Source organism: Canis lupus, chromosome X (genome assembly GCF_011100685.1).
Source record: "Canis lupus familiaris isolate Mischka breed German Shepherd chromosome X, alternate assembly UU_Cfam_GSD_1.0, whole genome shotgun sequence".
NCBI lineage: Eukaryota > Metazoa > Chordata > Mammalia > Carnivora > Canidae > Canis > Canis lupus.
The window spans coordinates 16,156,280-16,177,030 of NC_049260.1; the positions used below are offsets into that span (position 1 = coordinate 16,156,280).

The 20,751-nt window shown below is 35.1% G+C and overlaps 1 protein-coding gene across 11 annotated transcripts in view; it reads right to left on the reverse strand.

The window, feature by feature from the left end:
• Positions 1-20,751, reverse strand: part of RPS6KA3 (ribosomal protein S6 kinase A3) — a 112,558-nt gene that overhangs the window by 22,556 nt on the left and 69,251 nt on the right. For 9 of the 11 annotated variants that reach the window (XM_038587044.1, XM_038587043.1, XM_038587039.1 and 6 more), the window contains 11 exons: positions 20,611-20,691; positions 19,696-19,775; positions 19,008-19,114; positions 15,602-15,639; positions 15,258-15,400; positions 15,012-15,082; positions 6,932-7,020; positions 6,229-6,293; positions 6,051-6,153; positions 4,006-4,130; positions 1,251-1,376 (listed from right to left, as the gene is read on the reverse strand). In XM_038587044.1, coding sequence (XP_038442972.1) covers positions 1,251-1,376; positions 4,006-4,130; positions 6,051-6,153; positions 6,229-6,293; positions 6,932-7,020; positions 15,012-15,082; positions 15,258-15,400; positions 15,602-15,639; positions 19,008-19,114; positions 19,696-19,775; positions 20,611-20,691 — 1,028 coding nt within the window. The remainder of the gene's footprint in view (positions 1-1,250; positions 1,377-4,005; positions 4,131-6,050; positions 6,154-6,228; positions 6,294-6,931; positions 7,021-15,011; positions 15,083-15,257; positions 15,401-15,601; positions 15,640-19,007; positions 19,115-19,695; positions 19,776-20,610; positions 20,692-20,751) is intronic. The other 2 variants (XM_038587038.1, XM_038587036.1) reach the window with 1 other exon arrangement.

Here is a 20,751-nt window from a genome sequence, read left to right on the forward strand (position 1 = left end):
TGCATTACTCACCTTCTCTCCTTTCTCGTAAGCAATCTGAAAATTCCTATGTACCCCAGATTTCACTAAGAGCAATGAGTAGGAGAAGAGCAAATTAACATGCATTTCTATGGTTTATCCTTATATCTGACAGAAAGCTGGACACTGACGATTTTTAAAGCAATTACATCCAAGTTTAGAATAGTAATAACAATTTTTTTGTGTATGTGTGTGTCTTTCATAGATATTTGCTATGCATATATAAAACACATTTATTTTTATTTTTGCACAGTGAAATCATATTAGATCTAGAAAGACAGATGGATATACAGAAGTAAAAACAATTAATGCTTCTCTTCATGTAAGTAAACATGAGCTACCCACACTTACAGACCAGTTCTAAGGTCCAAAATAAATTAAGAGCCTTAGACATTACTTAAATTGCTTGTATTGGGAGAGCAGTGACTACCATCCCAAGAAGTGAAAAGGCAGAGACTTGAATGTAGTATTTTTTCACTTATAGCTACAGGTCTGTAATTCAAACTTTATCATAGAGCCATATGATTTGGCTTCAAAAATTCTTATTGTCTTGAATGAAATTAAAACAATGAATGAAACAATGAAATTAAAACAGCTAATGATAATAAATTTTGTAACAGTGGTCTTTTCCTTTTATCAGTTCACAGATCCTTTTATATGTGAAGGACAATATGAACATTTTTTTTTTGGTAATATGAACATTTTTGCCAGAAAAATGTAAACACATAAAATTTGGCATACAATCTTGAGGAAGTCCCTGACACTCAAGACCACAAAATGCCCCCATATTACTTTTTAGAGTAAGAAGATGCTATTAAAAATCAAGTCAGATGTACTACTGCCTTGAGCAAACCAAAGGTACGCTACCTGCCTTTAGTTTACAGGTGAATCCATGGTTCCAAATTGAGATTCCTGAAGGTTGCTATAGGCAGATATTTAAATTTACCTTTTTAAAAAAATGAAAGGCACATTTGCCAAAGAAAAATTTAATTTTAACTTGTACTGACATGTGTGAATAACAACTGGTAGAGCTGTATTTTATTTTTTAATTTATTCTTAATTTTTAAAACGTAGGTTCCATGCTGGGCATAGAGGACCTTAGGTACTATAGAGCCCAGCATGGGGCTTGAACTCATGACCCTGAGTTCAAGACCTGAGCTAAGAGTCAGATGCTCAACCAACAGAGCCACCCAGGCACCCCAGAGTTGAATTTTAAATCTAAAAATATTTACCTTCACTGCAAACTCCATGTTTGTAGCTTTATGTATGCATCTCTTGCAAACAGAGTAGGAGCCAACTCCAATATCTTCTTTTACTTCATATCCATCAGTAAACTGAATGCTGTTTCTGTGCAACTGCTACAAACACAATTATAAATTGACAAAGAGTTTTGTAATGACAATGGTATAATTCATAATAGAGGAATATGTTACTCATTATGCATTGCTGATATTAACAATATAAAGGAATATAAGCAAAAATTAAAAATGAATCTTTACAGCATTTATTTTTCCACAACTGTGTATTTTATTTATTTTAAATAGTTTATATTTATTCAAGGGAGACACAGAAAGAGAGAGAGAAAGAAAGAAAGGCAGAGGGAAAAGCAGGCTCCCTGCTCCCTGATCGACGTATGGCTCGATCCCAGGACTCCAGGGTCATGCCTTGAGCCAAAGGTAGATGCTCAACCGACTGAGCCACCCATGCATCCCCACAACTGTGTATTTTAGAATGTTTGCCATAAAATGTACAGCAAGAAATAGGCTTTTAAGAAAAAGCTTATGCTAAAAAATTTGAATATGTAAAACCGAAAATGCAGAGTTACTTGGTAAGGGGTTGCCTGTGACTGAGCCCTATTGCACTCCCCAACTGATGCTAGGTCTTTTAAAGTACTTTTGCAAATAGGGAGAAGTTTAAAGTCTCTGGTATAGAAGAAAATATTTAGGAGGATTCAGAATTAGAACATTGGGATTCTTGTCTCAGATGCTCCTCTTGCAGACTGCGCAACCCTAAACTATGTTTTCTTAGAGGGTAATGGTGAGGATTAAATAAAAATAACATATTTGAAGGTGACACCTATTATCGTCATTGTGGATTATCAGTAGCCATGCCCTCCATTTTCCACTCTCAAGTCAAAGCTTCAATACATTTCTGCTAGAGAAGCTATTAATAGGTTAAGGACTGATAACATATGGTAGGACGATGCCTAGTAAATTAGTAGTTTCATAAGCAGGCTGAGGGAAGTTGTGCTGTCCTTGGCGATACTGAAAGGAGACCCGCCTCCTGCCTACCAATGTCTACAAACTGTGTATCGGTTAGAATTTGAATTCTGTAGAATATATGTTTGTGATTTCTATGTTAGGTACAGAAGTTATAACTTAAAAACCTGCCATACATCACATGCTTGCTATAGTAAAAGGAACAAACTACTTTAACCATGAAATTTATTTAAAAACTAGTGTTTAAATTGGTTTTCTAGAAAGTGGAAAGCAAGATGACTAACTTGCGAAGAAAACTTGAGAGCAAAAGCAACTTCATCTTCAAGCAAATTCATCATTAAGCAAATCCAAGCACTAATTAGTGCCCTAAAAACAATCAGTGCTTCAAAAGATATATCTAGTTCCTTCTATAATTCAGAAGATGAATTAAATTTATCTTTCCATGATACTAGGATGGGAAGAAATACATCTAATGGTTTGTACTACTTGTGTTCCTCTAATAACATTTACTAGTTCAGTCTCGTGTTACAGGCATACAGACATCTGGAAACCTGCTTCTGCGGCTTTTACCTCATTCTCCAACTCTGATACACAGATGGGATAATGGGGTGGGGGACATCCTAAGGTAGTATCTATAACCATTTCTATTAAATAGCAACGGGGACTCCAAAAGAACAAGGACACAAAACTTGGAAAATATAAGGCTGAAGTTCACTTTTATTTCTTATGTATTTCTATAGCAGAAATTGGCGAACTGTATAGCCTATGGACCAAATTTGTTTTAATACTAGTTTTTATAAATAAAGTTTTATTGGCACACTGCCACACTCATTCATTTAGCTACAGTCCATGGCTGCTTTTATGCTACACTGTCAGAGTTGAGTAGTTGTAACAGAGATCATATAGCCTACAAAGCCTCAAATATTTATTAACCGGCCCTTACAGAACAAATCTGCTGAGCCCTGTTCCAAGCCATCAGGGAACCAGGAGATCTTAGTTCATCAAGGCTGACCTGACAGAGGCAGAAGATGAAACAAATTAGGCCTGATAAACATTTTGAGGCATAGGAGAGTGTAGAGACAAGATGGTGATATGCATCTCAACTCTCTTAGAATTCCCCTTTCAAGTTAGATCAGTATCCAGGACTCTGGTGCATGCAATCTTTTTTCCCTTAAGATAGATAGATAGGGGGATCCCTGGGTAGCTCAGCAGTTTAGTGCCTGCCTTTGGCCCAGGGCGCGATCCTGGAGTCCTGGGATCGAGTCCCGCGTCGAGTTCCCTGCGTGGAGCCTGCTTCTCCCTCTGCCTGTGTCTCTGCCTCTCTCTCTCTCTCTCTATCATGAATAAATAAATAAAATCTTTAAAAAAAAGATAGATACATAGATGGATTGATTGATTTATGAGAGAGAGAAAGAGGGAGAGAGAGAGAGAGAGGTATTGAGCATGAGCACGTGCACACACTGGGGCAGAGGGAGAATGTTAAGCTGACTTCCCACCAAGTAGTGGGGCTGGCCTTGGGCCTGATCTCATGACACTGAGATCATGACTTGAGCAGAAATCAAGAGTTGGCCACTTAACCAACTGAGCCACTTAGGTACCCTATCTTTTTAAAGGCATATGAAAGGAATTTCTAAGAGTAAGTCAATGATATAAAATGTATTTTAAGCTGCTCACTTAAAATCATCAGATCAAATCTAATCTAATTATTCACATAGTGAATCATATCTTACAACATTTCAAATTTTAAATTACTTAGACATTCACTCACCTGCACGATTGAATGCACACCAACTGTCTGCATAGCTTGGCTTTCATCATCTGAGGTGATAGCAACAAAACTAAACCCCCGAAAAAGCTGATGTGCATTAGCACTAGGTGGAATGCCAGGTGAATCTGAAAAGAATAATACATTACTAAGAAGGTTATACTCTGAATGGTAAGTTAAGGGAAGAAGAACTGTTGACAGTATGACCTTTCTCTTATTCTGGAATTCCACTTTTTAGGCATTCAGGGCTTCCAGGATAACTCAGTAACACTCAATCAGCTCTGTCCTGATGGCTTATTGGCATCACAACTCTAACATCCAAGTTCCTCTGAGCCCAGAAAATAGCTAATTCATTGAAGAATATAATAAATCGATGAAAATTACTAGGCTAATGTTATTCTAAATTAGCATGGTCTCATGGAATTTCCTGTAGTGATAGAAATTTTCTTTATCGTGTTGTTCAATATGGTAGCCAGTAGCCATATGCAGTTCCTAACCTTTTGAAATGTGGTTAGTGTGACTGAGAAACAAAATTTTAAATTTTAATTAATTTAAATTGAAATAACCCCATGTGACTATTGGCTACCATATTAGATGGTGCAACCTTAAATGATAACCTAAAAATGCTATGGATCCTGGTGAGAGGGAGATACAGGGTTCATCCACAGATAATTTAGGAGAAAGGAATTTAGTCTGATGGCCTCAATATACAATATCAGAATCTGGAAATCTAAACTACATGTTAAAATTTACTATATTTATATATATATAAGGAACGAAAATAATTTCTAAGACAATCATGGTATGCAGTCCTTAAAATATGTTTTATGACATGACATATATTGTTACTCAAATTGTTTATGTGGAATCTACTAGCAGTAACAAAAACAGAAAAATGCTTTTAAAATATAATATTCACTATAAAAACAATAAAAGCATGCATAACAAATGTATAATTCATAAATATAAACACACAATTAAGCATACTAATATTTATAATCATGCTATAAAGGCTAAGGGAAAGCAAAAACCAAACAGGCAAATATATTTAAATATCAACTCCATACAAAGTTCTTTTTTAACATCAGCTTGATATTCTCAGCAATAAATACTGTTTAGTGCATTTTAATTCAATGTAACAGTATTATACTGAAGACCACTGTTAAGAGAACCAATCTGGGAAGAATACAATATAGAACTGCTCTTTTCTGAAATTTTTCCTCTATCAGGCCAAATTGTAATGAGAAAGTAAAGTAAAACATTACCATATATCACCAATTCTATGCATATCACTATTCATATATTTGATGAAATTTTGTTCATGTATTAATCCTAATTTCTAAGACTGTCTAATAAAAATAAACATCCATCAATGCTTATTAACACAAATTATGAGGATATTGTCTCGAAAGCTTTACAATGAGGTTTAAGTGATGTACTGTATAGAAAATATATACAAATATACTTTTTATTTATTTGTTTGTCAGTGATAAACCTGGGGTCTAGTACACTTAAACAACAGGGTATTAGAGTGCAGAGCACACCATTACATGCATGCATACACTAATTTAATGAAATACAGATTACCATTTCAAAGATAATTTCTCTATAACAGTCAATGTTTATGTAATTTTAGAATAAAGCATGACACAGGATATAAATCATTTTGAGATGGTCACACCTCATATAAAGTTTAAGTTATGTTTTGGAATTGAACTAAAAAAGTACTTCCAAAATACTAACTAATATTAGAGTTTTAAAGAGTACTATCTATACTAAAAGATTATTTCATGTAAAAATAGCTACAGGTAAATAAACACACAACCAAAGATTTTTTTTTCACATAAATAGTATCAAAGTTTAAGGCATAACCTAATTTGCTAAAAGATTTAACAAGGAACTTGACTGCTATAAAATGCTGTAAAGGATTTACTAATTATCTAGTTACTGCAGGAAGGATATGGTATGAAGGGGAGACATGAGTATTATACACACACATACACACGCACACACACTGTTATATTTAGGTTTTCACATTTTCTCCTTACCTTTGGGAGTTTTTGCAGTAAACTCAGGATCAAAATAGAACGTATCTTCAGGCCTGCCAGTTGCAGGTTTAAAAGGTGGATGAATTTCTCTTCTGTACAGTTTCTGGAGGAAAAAAAAAGAGACTTAGACATGTATTAATTATAAAAAAAATTCAAGCAAATCTTCATGTATACTCACATTCCAGTCTATTGTTGAGAAAAATGAATGTCTTTTAATTTCCTCAACTCCATCTGGTCCTGCACCTATCAAAAAATGGTTTAAATTTTTTGATTAAATGGTAATTTTACTTCAGGGACGAATATATACTTTATTTAGCCTTCGCTTTTTTGAAAGATTTTATTTATTTATTCATGAGAGAGAGAGAGAGAGAGAGAGGCAGAGACAGAGGCAGAGACAGAGACAGAGGCAGAGGCAGAGGGAGAAGCAGGCTCCCTGTGAGGAGACTGATTTGGGACTTGATCCTGGGACCCCAGGATCACACCCTGGGCCAAAGGCAGGTGCTCAACCGCTGAGCCACCCAGGCGTCAAGCCTTTTTTTTTTTTTTTTTAATTTTGTTTTCTTTTTTAAAAAATTTTTTATTTATTTATGATAGTCACACAGAGAGAGAGAGAGGCAGAGACACAGGCAGAGGGAGAAGCAGGCTCCATGCACCGGGAGCCTGACGTGGGATTCGATCCCGGGTCTCCAGGATCGCGCCCTGGGCCAAAGGCAGGCGCCAAACCGCTGCGCCACCCAGGGATCCCCAAGCCTTTGCTTTTAACATTTGTCCTAATATATCATAATTCCACAACAAAACAAATATCCACCCCCCACCCCAAAACCCCAAAGACCAATAAACCAAAAAAAAAAAAAACAAAAAAAATTAATTACAAATTTTACCTAATCTGTTTGCAGGATTTCGTTTGAAAAGCATTCGTAAGAGACTCTGGGCTTCAGGACTCAAAAACTGAGGCATCCCAAGTTTGGCTCTAAAGAATAAATCCACATAGTAACATTTTATTTTTTGGAGGTATTTGTATTTTATTTTTAATTTTTAAAATTAATCTTTTTTACTTTAAGATAATTGTGGATTTATACTAAGCGGTAAGAAATAATACAAATAGATCCTGTATACCTTTTACCCAGTTTTCCCCAAAGGTAACATTTTACCAAACTATAGTATACTATAACAACCAGAATACTGACATTGATACAATCCACTGATCTCACTCAGATGTCTCCAGTTTTAACTGCACCCATTGTGTAAGTTCACTCAATGTGTAAGTTCTATGCCATTTTACCTCATGTATAGGTTCCTGTATCCACCACCACAGTAAAGATACTCAATAGTTCATTACTACCAGCATATCTCATGTTGTCCCTTTATAACTACACCTGTCTCCTTCCCTCTCCAATTCTTAACCTCTGGCAATCACAAATCTATTCTACATTTCTACAATTTTGTCATTTTAAGAATGTTATGTAAATATAATTATAAAGTATGTAACCTTTTTTCACTCAGCATAAATTCCTTTGAGATTCATCCAAGTGGTTGCATGTATCAATAAATCATTCCTTTTAGTTGTTGAGTAGCATTCCATGGCATGGATGTATCACAGTTTATATATTTACCTATTAAAGGGCATCAGGATTGTGTCCAGTTTTGGATTCTACAAATAAAGATGCTCTGTACATTTGTATATAGGTTTTTGTGTGAACACTTAATAGAATTTCAGTCCATAATATTCTAACAAACTTTTCCATTTTTATAAATTTTGCAAAAAGCACTGCTGTGACAGTAAGATCATCTGAGTCTTAGTTCTGGCACTGTTACTAAGAACTTTGTGACCTTGGGAAAAGACAATTCTCTTGGGTCTGTTACCACTTCTTTATAAGCAAGGGGACTATTAGATCAATGGCTCCCAAAATGTAGCCTTGGAACCCTTTTTCAAAAGGAATTTAAGAAATCCACTATTTACAACTGCTAAAAGAACATGTGCATCATATGCCTATTTTTTCCTCCCATTCCCTTTAATAGCCCTACAGGGAAGAAGAGCTGGTGGGAAAGAGGTCTGTGGAACATCTAAGAGTCTAAGGTACAGTCTGAAACCCACCAGCTTGAATGAGCTTGAAGGTCAGTTTCAGCTCTAATATATAATTTTATTTTTTTTCTAATTTATAAATTAAGGAAACTAATGATCCTCTAAGTATGAAAATAATTAAAGAGCTGGGGAAATGGCTAGCAGAGAAAGGTCTATTTGAGAAATACATCCATTTATTATTCAGTGAGTTGTTACTGAGCTACTATGTGCCAGATATTCCTTAGTGTTGAGGATACAGATAAAGATAGCACCCCATCAAGTCAGTGGGGGAAGACGGAGATGGATAACCCAAGGATAAACCTAGTACGTGAAGAGGCATATTCAGAAGGACGTATGGAAAGACTGCTAAGGGAATATCAGGGGATATCTAATTTAACACGAGAGATTGTGAAAGGCCTTAAATGCAATTTATTTATTTATTTTTTAAAAGATTTTATTTATTTATGAGAGAGAGAGAGAAAGTGAGAGAGAGGGTGACACGCAGAGACACAGGCAGAGGGAGAAGCAGGCTCCACGCAGGGAACCCAAAGCGGTACTCGATCCCAGGCCTCCAGGACCATGCCCTGGGCCGAAGGCAGGTGCCAAACCACTGAGCCTTCCAGGGATCTCCTTAAATGCAATTTAAAGGTTGAGAATTTATTCACTTGGCCAGTGTTCCCCCAACATCTTACTAAATAACCTTGATTTCTCTAGATACTCAGCAGCAACAACAAAATACTTCATGATCCAATGAATTTGTGGAATGCTATCTATTATACCCCTTGTTGGAAACACAGAATAAAGTACATGCATATAAAAGGCTGAAAAATCTAAAGTAAAGAAATCAGTATTTTTCTAAACATTTGCTCCCAGTACCTCTTTTTCAGAGAAGACCTATTCACATCTTGTAGGGGGAGCATTCTGTTCAACAAATCTGGGAAAATACTGCCAAATTAGGTAATAAGGATATACCAGAGGTCTTTAAACAGTGGAATAACATGACCAAATTTATTTTCAACAAGGTAACTCCAAGGGCAGTATAGACTGATCTGGAGTGGGAAGTGGTGGTAGGTTGTAAGCATTCTACTTTGGAGCTTGACTCAATAGTGTAAGTAAGAGACCACCATGATCTGAGAACTGTAAGCAGTACAATGCAAAGAAACGCCTGGGACACTGAAATATTTCTGAAAGCAAATTTGACCAATACCTGCATGTGCAAGAGAAGGGAAGAAATCAAAAGTGATTTTCAGGTTTCTGGCTTGGGAAATGGGGTACTTAGAAATGAGGCTAATTGAAAGCACAAGAAGAAAAAAAGAACAGCAAACAGATAAATCTAGTTTAAAGATGTTAAGTCATACATATCATGTTTTTGGAGAGCCAAGCAAGTGAGTAAATGCGAATACAGGTCTGATGTCTGGTTAAGGTAAGAAAGAGTAATTTGAGAATAATTAAAATGCTGAGAGTAGTTATAGGGAAGATCGAAATGAGCACAGAAGAGAAGAAAAGCATATCAGAGATGAAACCCTGGGGAACAAGAACATTAAAACAGTGGTCAGAAAAAGAACAATTTGAGCATTAAAAATAATGAATGCAATTGTTTGTAAATGCTGAATCACACTGATTATCAAATCCCATGGGTTTGTTGTAGTCAAAACTAACATAAAAACCAACTCTTTCAACACCATCCCCACTGGAGGTAACCAGGGCTCTGGCAATTGGAAATAATTAAGGAAAGAATCAAACATTTATTCTGCTTTTCTTGTTTGAGCCTTATTTCAAGGTAACTAAAGAGCCCTCGTTGATGAGAGAAAGTTCATTGTTTTGGAAAATATCAGCTAATAAATGAAGAAGGAATAAAAGTAATAGAAAATCACTATTTTTGAATCCCTAATAAAATAATTGTTTCAATTAATGGTTACCAATGGTTGAAACCACTAGTTGAAAATCTGCCAAGGAACTTTGCAACAGAGGGATCAGATGTAACTATAGGAACTGGTCACTTAAAGTGGGGCAACCAGGTGTTCTAAGCCTTCTGATTTGATGCAATGGCTCATGTGTGCAGCATGAGCTATGAAATAATCTTGCCAAAAAATAACCAGAAATTCAACAAAGGAACAAGTTCAACAATATTATAAGGAGAATAAAACAATTTCAACACTCCTAGAAGGCTAATTGTTATGTCACCATGTTAACAAGAGAGCCACAAGAACTGGCTTTAAATTCATTCAATTGATCAAAAACAACTTGCCTAGGTGAACATAGTTTTTGTTTTTTCCAAACCAACCAATCAGTAACTGCTCTTCATCTGTGAAAATCAGCCAGACAAAAATGGGCTGACTCCAACAACCACACCTGAGTGCCAAGTGATCAACAACAGTCCCACCAAAGTAACCACTCTTAGAGATGATGTCAACCCACTTATGGCCCTGAAAATCTGCCAATTCTTGAACTCTACCCTTCGCCCAAAACCCTATGTAAGAACACTGGTCTGTGCTGCTTAGACACTATTAGATCAGGATCTCTCTTTCTTACTGTAGTAAGCGATAGGATTGGCTTTATGGTTTTTATTTCATATACCAAGAGGTCGTCTTTTGACAAGATATATTCTGAAAGTGGAATTCTATAAAACTGTCTTGGTTTCTTCTACAAGTAAATGGTAGGTAACACAGGGTAGAGTGTTCTGGAAGAACAGAAGCTTGAGAAATGAAATGTTCAGATGTGATTTGGGACTGTAAAGACACAGTTCCGGAGAGAATCTGAAAAATCTGGTCAAGAATTGGTATTAGTGGATACTTAGCAGTGTCTTGTTAGGTATGGTTATGTAAGAAAACATCCATACTTTACAGTGATGCAAACTGCAGTAGGTGAGAAATAGCATGTCTGGAATGTTTAAAATATTTCAATGAAGAAAGAGAAAGAAAAAAGAAACAGATGAAGCAAATGTGGCAAATCTTGGGGACTGTTGAATCTGCATGACAGATATATGTGTTCACTGTATTAATCCTATTTTTGTGAATTACATTAGAAAGTTTTCATAATTAAACAGAGAAAAGCAGGCAGAGACAGAGAAAAGCAGGCAGAGAAGGAATGGTCAAGCACGAGACCAAAAGAGAAACTGTTAGGGAGGGAGGAGAAGCAGATGTGAGGAGAAAGATCTAAATGGGGAGAAGGTGGCAATAGCATCAAATACTCCCAGAGACACTTTTCTTACCTGTCTCATCTAAATGGCTCCTGCTTCTGCCCTTTCCCTCACATTTCAAAAATAATCTGGTTTATTATGCCTATTGTTCCTATTACTATCCGGAATTATTATCTTCATGTGTTCAAATATTAATTTTTTGTCTCCTCTAATAGAATGCAAGCTCTGTGAGACCACAGAAGATCCTGTCAGTCTTGTTCACACTGCATCCTAAGTATATGTAGCAAGACCTCAACCTTCTGTGGAATGAATCGTGTCCACAAACGGTGCAGAGAGTCACCTAACAATCTGCCACTGGTTTAAGCAACCAGATCACTGGTGACCATAAGAAAAGGAGTTTCAGTTGAGTGGTGGTAATGAACAATCAACAGGTTGTGGAATAAAAGGAGCCAAGAAATGGTAACAGAAAGCACAGACTACTCCTTAAAGAGGCTTTGTGCTCAAAGGATGCAGGAAGATGGTACACAAACTTGAAAACAAGGCCAGGTCAAAGAAAGAGTTAGTCTGTTAACACTAGACTATGTTTATTCACTGAAAGGAAGGGGCCTGAATAGATGAAGTAAAGAAGGTTCAGGGAACATTCATTTATCGAGCAAATATTTTTTGCTGTTTTTATTGGGGAGAATAACATAAAGTGCAAACAAACTTGGCACAGCCCCAACACCAAAGTATACAGTTCACTGATTTACCACAAAGTGAACAGTCCTGTGGCCAAGAAATATAACATTGCCAGAACCCCTCATTCAATGTAACCACTTTTCTTACTTTGCCTTGGCTGCTGCCATTTAAATATGGACCTTAAAAATTATGTTTCAGTTTGTCTGCTTTAAAACTTTGTAAATAGAATCATATAGTTATTTATTCTTTTGTGTCTGAACTGTCTTTGCTCAACATTCTTAATGTGATTTACCCAAGTTGCTGCACATAACTGTGGTTTGTTCATTTTCTTTGCTGTATGGCACACTGTACCCCTGAACCAAAGGCCTCAGATGTTTTTGTATAGCTTGAGAGCTAAGAATGATTTTTCCATTTTTAAAAAAAAGATTTTGTTTATGTATTTAAGAGAGAGCAAGAGCACGAGTGGGGGACGGGGAGAGGGAGAAGCAGGTTACTGCTGAGCAGGGAGGCTGACATGGGGCTCGATCCTAGGACTCTGGGATCATGACCTGAGCCAAAAGCAGAGGCTTAACAGACTGAGCCACCCAGCTGTCTCAGTTATTACATTTTTTTAAAGGATTGTATTTATTTATTTGAGAGAGAGAGTATGTGTGAGTGGCAGGGAAGAATAAAGGGATTGGGACAAGGCGACTCTGCACTGAGGGCAGAGTGCAACAAGGGGCTCTGTCCTGTGACCCTGAGATCATGACCTGAGCTGAAATCAAGAGTCAGAGGTTTCACTGACTGAGCCACTGAAGCACCCAGGTTTTTACATTTTTAAAATGTTGGAAACAATAAACAATAAGAATACGTGACAGACACTGTATGTGGCTTGCAAAGCTTAAAGTATTTACATAGTATCTCTGCTGTATCTCATTCTATGACTAACTATAGCATAATTTATGAATCCACTCTACTGCCAGTGATCCATTTTCCACTTTCTGGTTATTACAAATAATGCTGCTATGAACATCTCTGTTCTAGTTTCTTAATGTGCAAGTAAATTGATCCATGTAAATTGAGTGCATGCCTAGGAATAGGATTATTGGATGAGGGTATATATATTATTTGGCTTTGGAACATGGTCAAAAAACTGCTTTCCAAAGTGGTTAAAAGTTGCTACTGCTCCACATCCTGTTAGCACTTTATATTGCCAGTTTTTTTACTGTTAGCTATTCTGGTGGGTATGCAGTTGTAACTCTCTGTGGTTATAATTTGCATTTTCTGATTAATGAGGGTGAGCAGCTATTTAATGGCCATTGAATATCTTCTTTTGTGAAGTCCTTACGTCTCCTACCCACATTCCTATTGGGCTTTTTTCTTACTGATTGATTGGAGTTCTTGATATATTCTAGATATAAGCCCTTTGTTGGATGTGTCTCAAATGTTGTCTTCTATTCTCTCAAATGGAATCTTTTGATAAGAAGTTATCAGTTTTAATGTAATAATACTTTATTAGTCTTTTACAGCTAGTGCTTTCTGTATCCGAAGACTATTTTTCCAACCCAAAGATCATCACTTTTATGCTCTTCTAGAATCTTTTTTGCCTTTTTACATATATAAGAAAATACATATGTGTGCTCACTTTGGCAGCACATATACTAAAATATATGTATATTTTTAATATACTTGGAAATGATTTTGTGTGTGGTGTGAGGTAGGGATTGTTTTATCTTTTTCCTATATGAATACCAATTTTTCTAGCATGATTTATTTAAAAAGGCTGTTTCTTCCCTAGTGTTCTGCAATTTCCAATGGTCATAAATAAAATGTCTATATATGTATAGGTCTGTTACCTGGCTATTTTAATGCACAAATCTATTTTCTATACTTCTTTCAATGACATATTGTCCTAATATGAAAAAATGAATCATATTTCATTAATCATTTTCTAATATTGATTACATGTTGAAATGAAAATATCTTGGATATACTGGGTTAAATAAAATATATTACAATTAATATTAATTTTTTTACTTTTTCAATGTTGCTACTAAAAAATTTAAAATTATGTACGTGGCTCACATTACATTTCTGTTGGAAAATGCTGCTGATCTATACAAACCCACATCTTTACAACACTACGGCTGTCACAATGTGAATATGGTACAACCTTCCAGTTATTTTGGTCTTTTAAATTTTTCTTTAAATAAAGTTTCCTAAGTTTTCTGCATAGAGTTCTTACATAACTTTTGCTAGGTTTATCCCTAGTTATTTGAGATTTTCTAATACTATTGTAAATACTTTTTTAAAAATTCCATTTTCTGTTGCTAGTATATAGATGTGAAATAGATTTTATTTACTGATTTTTTTTTAATGATAGTCACAGAGAGAGAGAGAGAGAGGCAGAGACACAGGCAGAGGGAGAAGCAGGCTCCATGCACCAGGAGCCCGATGTGGGATTCGATCCCAGGTCTCCAGGATCGCGCCCTGGGCCAAAGGCAGGCGCCAAACCGCTGCGCCACCCAGGGATCCCTATTTACTGATTTTTTATCTAACAATTTAGCTCAACTCTTATTAATTCCAAGAATGTATATGAAGATTTGGATTTTCTATGGACACAATCATGTTACATACATAATGACAACTTTATTTCTTCTTTTTAAACCTTAAACCTTACTTCTTTTATTGGTCTTACTGTACTTGCTAGTATCTCCAGGATAATGTGAATGGAGGTAGAATAATGGATGTCCTTGTTATATTCCAAATCTCAAAGGTAAATCTTTCAATATGTTAGCATTAACATGAGGATTATATGAGTATTCCTTTGGAGGATATAACCCAGAGCCCTGGACCCCCAGTGTTTCTGCTTGGGGCAGGAGCCTTGTCTCTGGCGGTACTTGGTGGGGGGCATGAATAAAGGCCAAAGGCTCCAACATGTGTGTGGCAAAAAAAGAAAAGTAACATGAGTATTCTAAATCTATGAGTCTTGTTCATATTTGAAACACATCAATATTAATGTCATAATATCGATGAATAAAATCTATTTTACTTTGAAGTATTTTTAAATCTCATTAAAACATATCTATTAGGGAGTACTTACTTAAGAATCATAGTCATTGTTTCTTTTCGATCTTTTCCTTGGAAAGGTAGTGTACCAGTGAGCATTTCAAACTACAAAAAGGCAATATCATCAGAGGTATTAGTCAATAAGCATAAAATCTCAAGGCTAGAAAGTAAAAAAGCATCATCTTAATTAAAATCAAATCTTGTAAAATTGCTGAATAAAAAAACAAGTGATTTATAGTTTTACCATATTACTGAACTCAAAAAACACCTCAATCCTTACCATTAACACACCAAAAGACCACCAGTCTGCACTCTGAGTATGACCTCGACGATTAACTACTTCTGGAGCCATGTATTCCACAGTTCCACAGAAAGAATATGCCTTCTTTTCATGGTCAATAGACTCTTTACTTAGGCCAAAATCTGCCAAAATAAATATCAAATTCATAAATATCCCACAATAATTTCCAAACTTAAAGTTTAAATTTCGAGTTCCAATATTTACATTTATTATTAAAAATTCTAATCCAAGTTTTTAAGACAATGTGCTAGTCAATATTTGTACCATAATCAGCCTTAAAAGAAATTATATAGAATATTTTAATAAAATGAGGATTTTTTTACCTGTTAATTTGATGTGACCTTCTTCATCAAGAAGTATGCTGAAAGAAAATAAAGTCAGAAAATCTTTTCAAACCAGTAGATATTTATAGACCCTAGACCTGAAACTGCTGTGTTAAGTGTCAGATCACTACATTTATTCTAAAATATTTTTTTAAATAATAAATAAAATAAAATATTTTTTTGTATTGTGAATAAGGCAAATATAAAAAAGGAGAAAATTTTTGGACACACAAAGGCAAAAAGCCTTATAAAGGTGTATAAGAGCACTTGAAAACTATTAGGAAAAGAGCCAAAACCCATACTCTGATTTCTAGTTGCTCTAATACCTTTCTGCAGAAGTGGCCTAACCGAAATCCTTAGTGCTTGCACAATAGACAGAGGGTCCACATATTTAAGTCAACTGAATTAAAGCTGTCATTTTCTAGGCATCTGATTCAGTCACTCTTTCCTAGCTTTTCTATCCATTCCTCTTTTTTTTAGAGTAGGGGAGGGGGAGAGGAAGAGAGAATCTTAACCAGGTTCAATGCTGGATCTTGGGGCTTGATCTCACAACTCTGAGATTATGACCTGAGCTGAAATCAAAAGTCGGACACCTAACTGATTGAGCCACCCAGGTGCACCTTATCCAGTCCTTTTTTTTTTTTTTTAAAGATTTTATTTATTCATGAGAGAGAGAGAGACAGAGAGAGAGAGAGAGGGGGGCAGAGACACAGTAGGGAGCCTCATGCGGGACTCAATCCCAGGACTCCAGGATCATGCCCTGGGCCAAAGGCAGGCGCTAAACCACTCAGCCACCCAGGGATCTCCTGAGCCACCCAGGGATCCCCTGGTCCTCTTCTTAACACAATTTCCTTATACTCCTTGTTTTTCACTGACCCATCCCTTCACTGTATACATTCTCCAGTGTTTTCTCTCTTTCTTAGTAAACTGTGAGCTTCTAGAAGGTTTGACCTTACCCATCTTATAGTTCAGTGCTTGGTAGAGTACAGACAAATAAGAAATGTATGTTGAATGCATGGGGCCAGTCTACAAAAGGTCAATAAGGCATTCCAAATAGTTTGGACTTCTCAAGAGCACTGAAGATCATAAAATATTTATATGCATGAAAGGTAGAGATAATCAGATCTGGATTTTAATAAACCAATTTAGAGGAGAAAATAAAGGGTATTTAGTGAGCTCTTAGATATGGATCATGATAGAGAAGAACAAATGGAGAAGATACTCAGGTTTCTGGCTTTAGGAGATACTTGAGTGGAGAATAATGTCATTAACTAATAAGCTATAGGAAGGGTAAATACTAGGCTGTAGGCCAATAATTCTATTTCTGGATAGGTATTTTAAGTATACTGACTTGAAAGGCCAAGTAATAAACTGTTTCATTTATATTCAAAGCTATTCCATAACACAGGCATTTCCTTATTTTTAATTCTAACTAAAAAAATGTGAAAGCCAAATTTTGATAGAATAAAATTTTACTATGTCAAAAATACCACTAACCTTTCTAAATAATCAATTCAAATATGATTACAATAAAGTTTGCCACTGAGGATAATTCAGTAGAGACTTCTTTATCAAAGTCTTTTTCATAAGAGACTTATGAAAAAAATACAAATCTTAATTATGCTTGATTACAAAGCAGACCAACCATTTAGGGAATATAAAGGGAATTATTAAGGTATGGTGGAAATCATCCTCCCTTCTGCCTAATAAATACATGAAAGTTCTAAAAACAAAATTCAAATTATTTTTAGTAGTTTGAGAAAAAAAGAGAACATAGCTAAAGGAACATTACTTATTCCTTCTGCAGCAAATACATTTTTTTAAGATAAGCATGCCCATCCTCTACCTTTGAGAGAAAAAGCCAACTATATTTCTTTCAATAGGCAACGTTCCCTTTCAAGTTCTAAAAATAATTTTTAGCCATATTTATTATAACAGAGTTCTGGTTTAAAACAATGTGGAAAATGGAAAACCCCTTACAGTGCATAAAACAACTGGTTTAAAATTGAAATTTCTTCTAAGTTCTATATTATGGTATATACTTAGATTATTTAACAACTAAATGTTATTTCAATTAATAGTGTCACCTAGACATCTAGGTGAAAGATCTCACGTCTTACCTACATTTGATCTTATTCGACTCTTAAGAAGGGCCGGTCCTTTATACATAATTTTATGACCAATGCTAATCCAATCGTCTACAATAAATACATTCAATTAAATGATATAAAACAATAAAATGTAACTCCATCTCAGGACTCTGAGATCATGACCCGAGCTGAAATCAAGAGTTGGACATTTAACCAACTAAGCCACCCAGTATCCTCAAATATTAGCTTTTTGACAGTTGCTACTATATAAACAATGGGAAATTTGCTCAACTCACACTTAAAATTTGAAATAATGTGGAGAAGAAAATTTTCAGGGGCACCTGGGTGGTCTTGATCTCTTGATCTCAGCTCAGGTCATGATCTCACTCACGATTGTGAGACTGAGCCCCACATCAGGCACTGCACTGGGAGTGGAGCCTGCTTAAGATTCTCTCTCTCTCTCTGTGCCCCTTATCCCCCCATCCTCTAAGAAAAAAAAGAAATTTCAATAAAGTGTATGAGGAGGGAAGCATTAGCTCTATGCATGCTATCCTTCATACCAAAAAAGTTTCAGATGGAGTTAAAAGTAAAAAAAAGAAACCATAAAATAAGAAGAAAAATATCTGATTATAAGATGGGAAAAGGTTTTCCAAGAATAAAAGTCATAGAAGAAATTACAAAAGACTGGCAGATCTGAGAAAAAAATAATTGTGTAGGTAAAAATAGAATAAAATTAAAAGACAAACTAGAAAAATCTATTTGCAATATATGTCAAATGGTTAAATTCTTAATTTGTAAAGGTTTCTTACAAAACAATGGGAAAAATGATATTCAAGATAAATGAATGAAGGCCATGAACAGAAAAATCACACAAAAATACAAATTGCCAATAAACATATGAATGAGGATTTCAACCTCATTAAAAATAAAAATGCAAATGAAAGCAATACAACAATAACAGATATTATGATTGGCAGATTTTTTAAAGATCTTATTTCTTCTTTCATGAGACAGAGAGAGAGAGGTAAAAACATAGGCAGAGGGAAAAGTAGGCTCCTCTCAGGGAGCCTGATGTGGGACTCGATCCCCGGACCGAGATCACGCCCTGAACCAAAGGCAGATGCTCAACCGCTGAGCCACCCAGGAATCTTTGACTGGCAGATTTTTAAAAGTAAGAGAATACAGTGTTAGTAGAAATGGGAAGCACAGGAACTCTAACATAATTCTTGTGGTAGTTCTACAAAGTAATTTTACTTTTTATTACCTCCTAAATAATTATATTACATTATATTCAACTTAGTAGCATGATTCCTTACTTTTCTGGTTTTAAGTCTCTATAGATTATTCCCAGGCTATGTAGATGGTCTAAAGCAAGTGCAAGTTCGGCCAAGTAGAATTTGACATCTTCTTCTGTGAACATCACCTAAAGTAAAATAATAATAATTTTTGTCTTATTTTCTTTCTGTGTCTATAGTTTTTATTTAAAATTCCATTCTAGAGTTTTTAATATTCAAAAAGTTATAAGTATGTTAATCACATGTAGTTTTATCCACAATTTACTTATGAAAAGAATTTGCAAAAGTGATCAAATTAATCATTTTCTAAATGCTAAATGTGCACTGTGGGGGAAATAATTTCACATTTTGTTATGTAACAACTATATTCAGATTGTGCCATTGCTGGCCCACCACAGTAACATTTTAGAAAGTGATCTTTAAAATGCATACTGAATTTCCACTACTAATTTAAGTATATCTTGATACATGATTGCTTTTGAAAAACTGTAATTAAAAGAAGCAGGACAAAAGACAGTTTATCAATTTGAAGTCCTACTTTCAGAATAACTTCAAAAGATAGGAAATATAACTCTTTTTGGCTCTAATACCTTAATGTAAGAATCTTGTGCCACTAGAGATAATACGATAAAACTTAATATTGAAATACAACAAAGCTTTAGGTTAAAACAGGATGCATATAGATAAAAAATAGAGATTAATTATATACCTCTTTGGATAAGCGTGTAAACAAATCTCCTCCCCTGAGAAAATCCAAAATAAGATACAACTTCCCTTCAGTTTGGAAAGCTGAATGAAGAAAGGAAAATTTGTTTAATCCACCAGTTTGTTTTTTGGCTTACATTAGGTCAACTCATTCACAAATGAATATTATTTTTAAGCAAATTAATTATTATATCATAAATCTAAACTGATTTTTATTGGGAAGATAACCACTGATTTCTCTTAGTTTCCATGCAGAAATGTTAAATGCAGTGTTTCTTATTATGGAACCACTAGAATATTTGTTGCACTTTCTTGAGGCAATAGTCTCTCAGGAATACAGTAGTTTTAAAACATGTGATCAATAAGAAAAATTCCCTACATGGTTACTTAACTATTAAACAAAATACAAAAACCATGTCATTTAAGCGCAGGGAAAATGTGGGTTGGTTAGCTTTAATTACGCATATTAAAAGTCACCACAACTTTATCCACTGAGAAAAAGCACATACATCTTTGGGGGAAAGAAAGGTGATAAAAGCTTCAGGATGTTGACATTAAGGATCTTTCTTGCTTTTTTTTTTTGTTGTTGTTTTTTTTTTTTTTTTGTCTTTCTTGCTTTTAAGACAAGTTGGGCTAACACATATGGACTATAAAATCCTGGTATACTGTTATTAATTATTATAATAAAAAACTGATTATTATTACTTATTCCTATGGCTACCACTCAGAAATATAAGTGTAAATGCAATAAAGGCCTTTAAAATTTGTTTAAGGAGTAATGGCTTAATTTCCATGACTTTATCTGGTAAACACATATAAACATACACAAGCAAATATTTATATACATTAAATTATCTGATTGCACTCAGGGAGGGGGTACCAAGTGGAGGGATGAGGTTGCAGGTGGTTCATAACTTACCATAATGCAACTTGACAATAAAAGGATGATTAACTTCTACCAAGATATCACGCTCCATTTTTGTCCGAACACGGTCTCGAACTACAAAATATTGTACACATGGCTATACTACAATAATTTTCAGAGACAATCTTTTTAAAA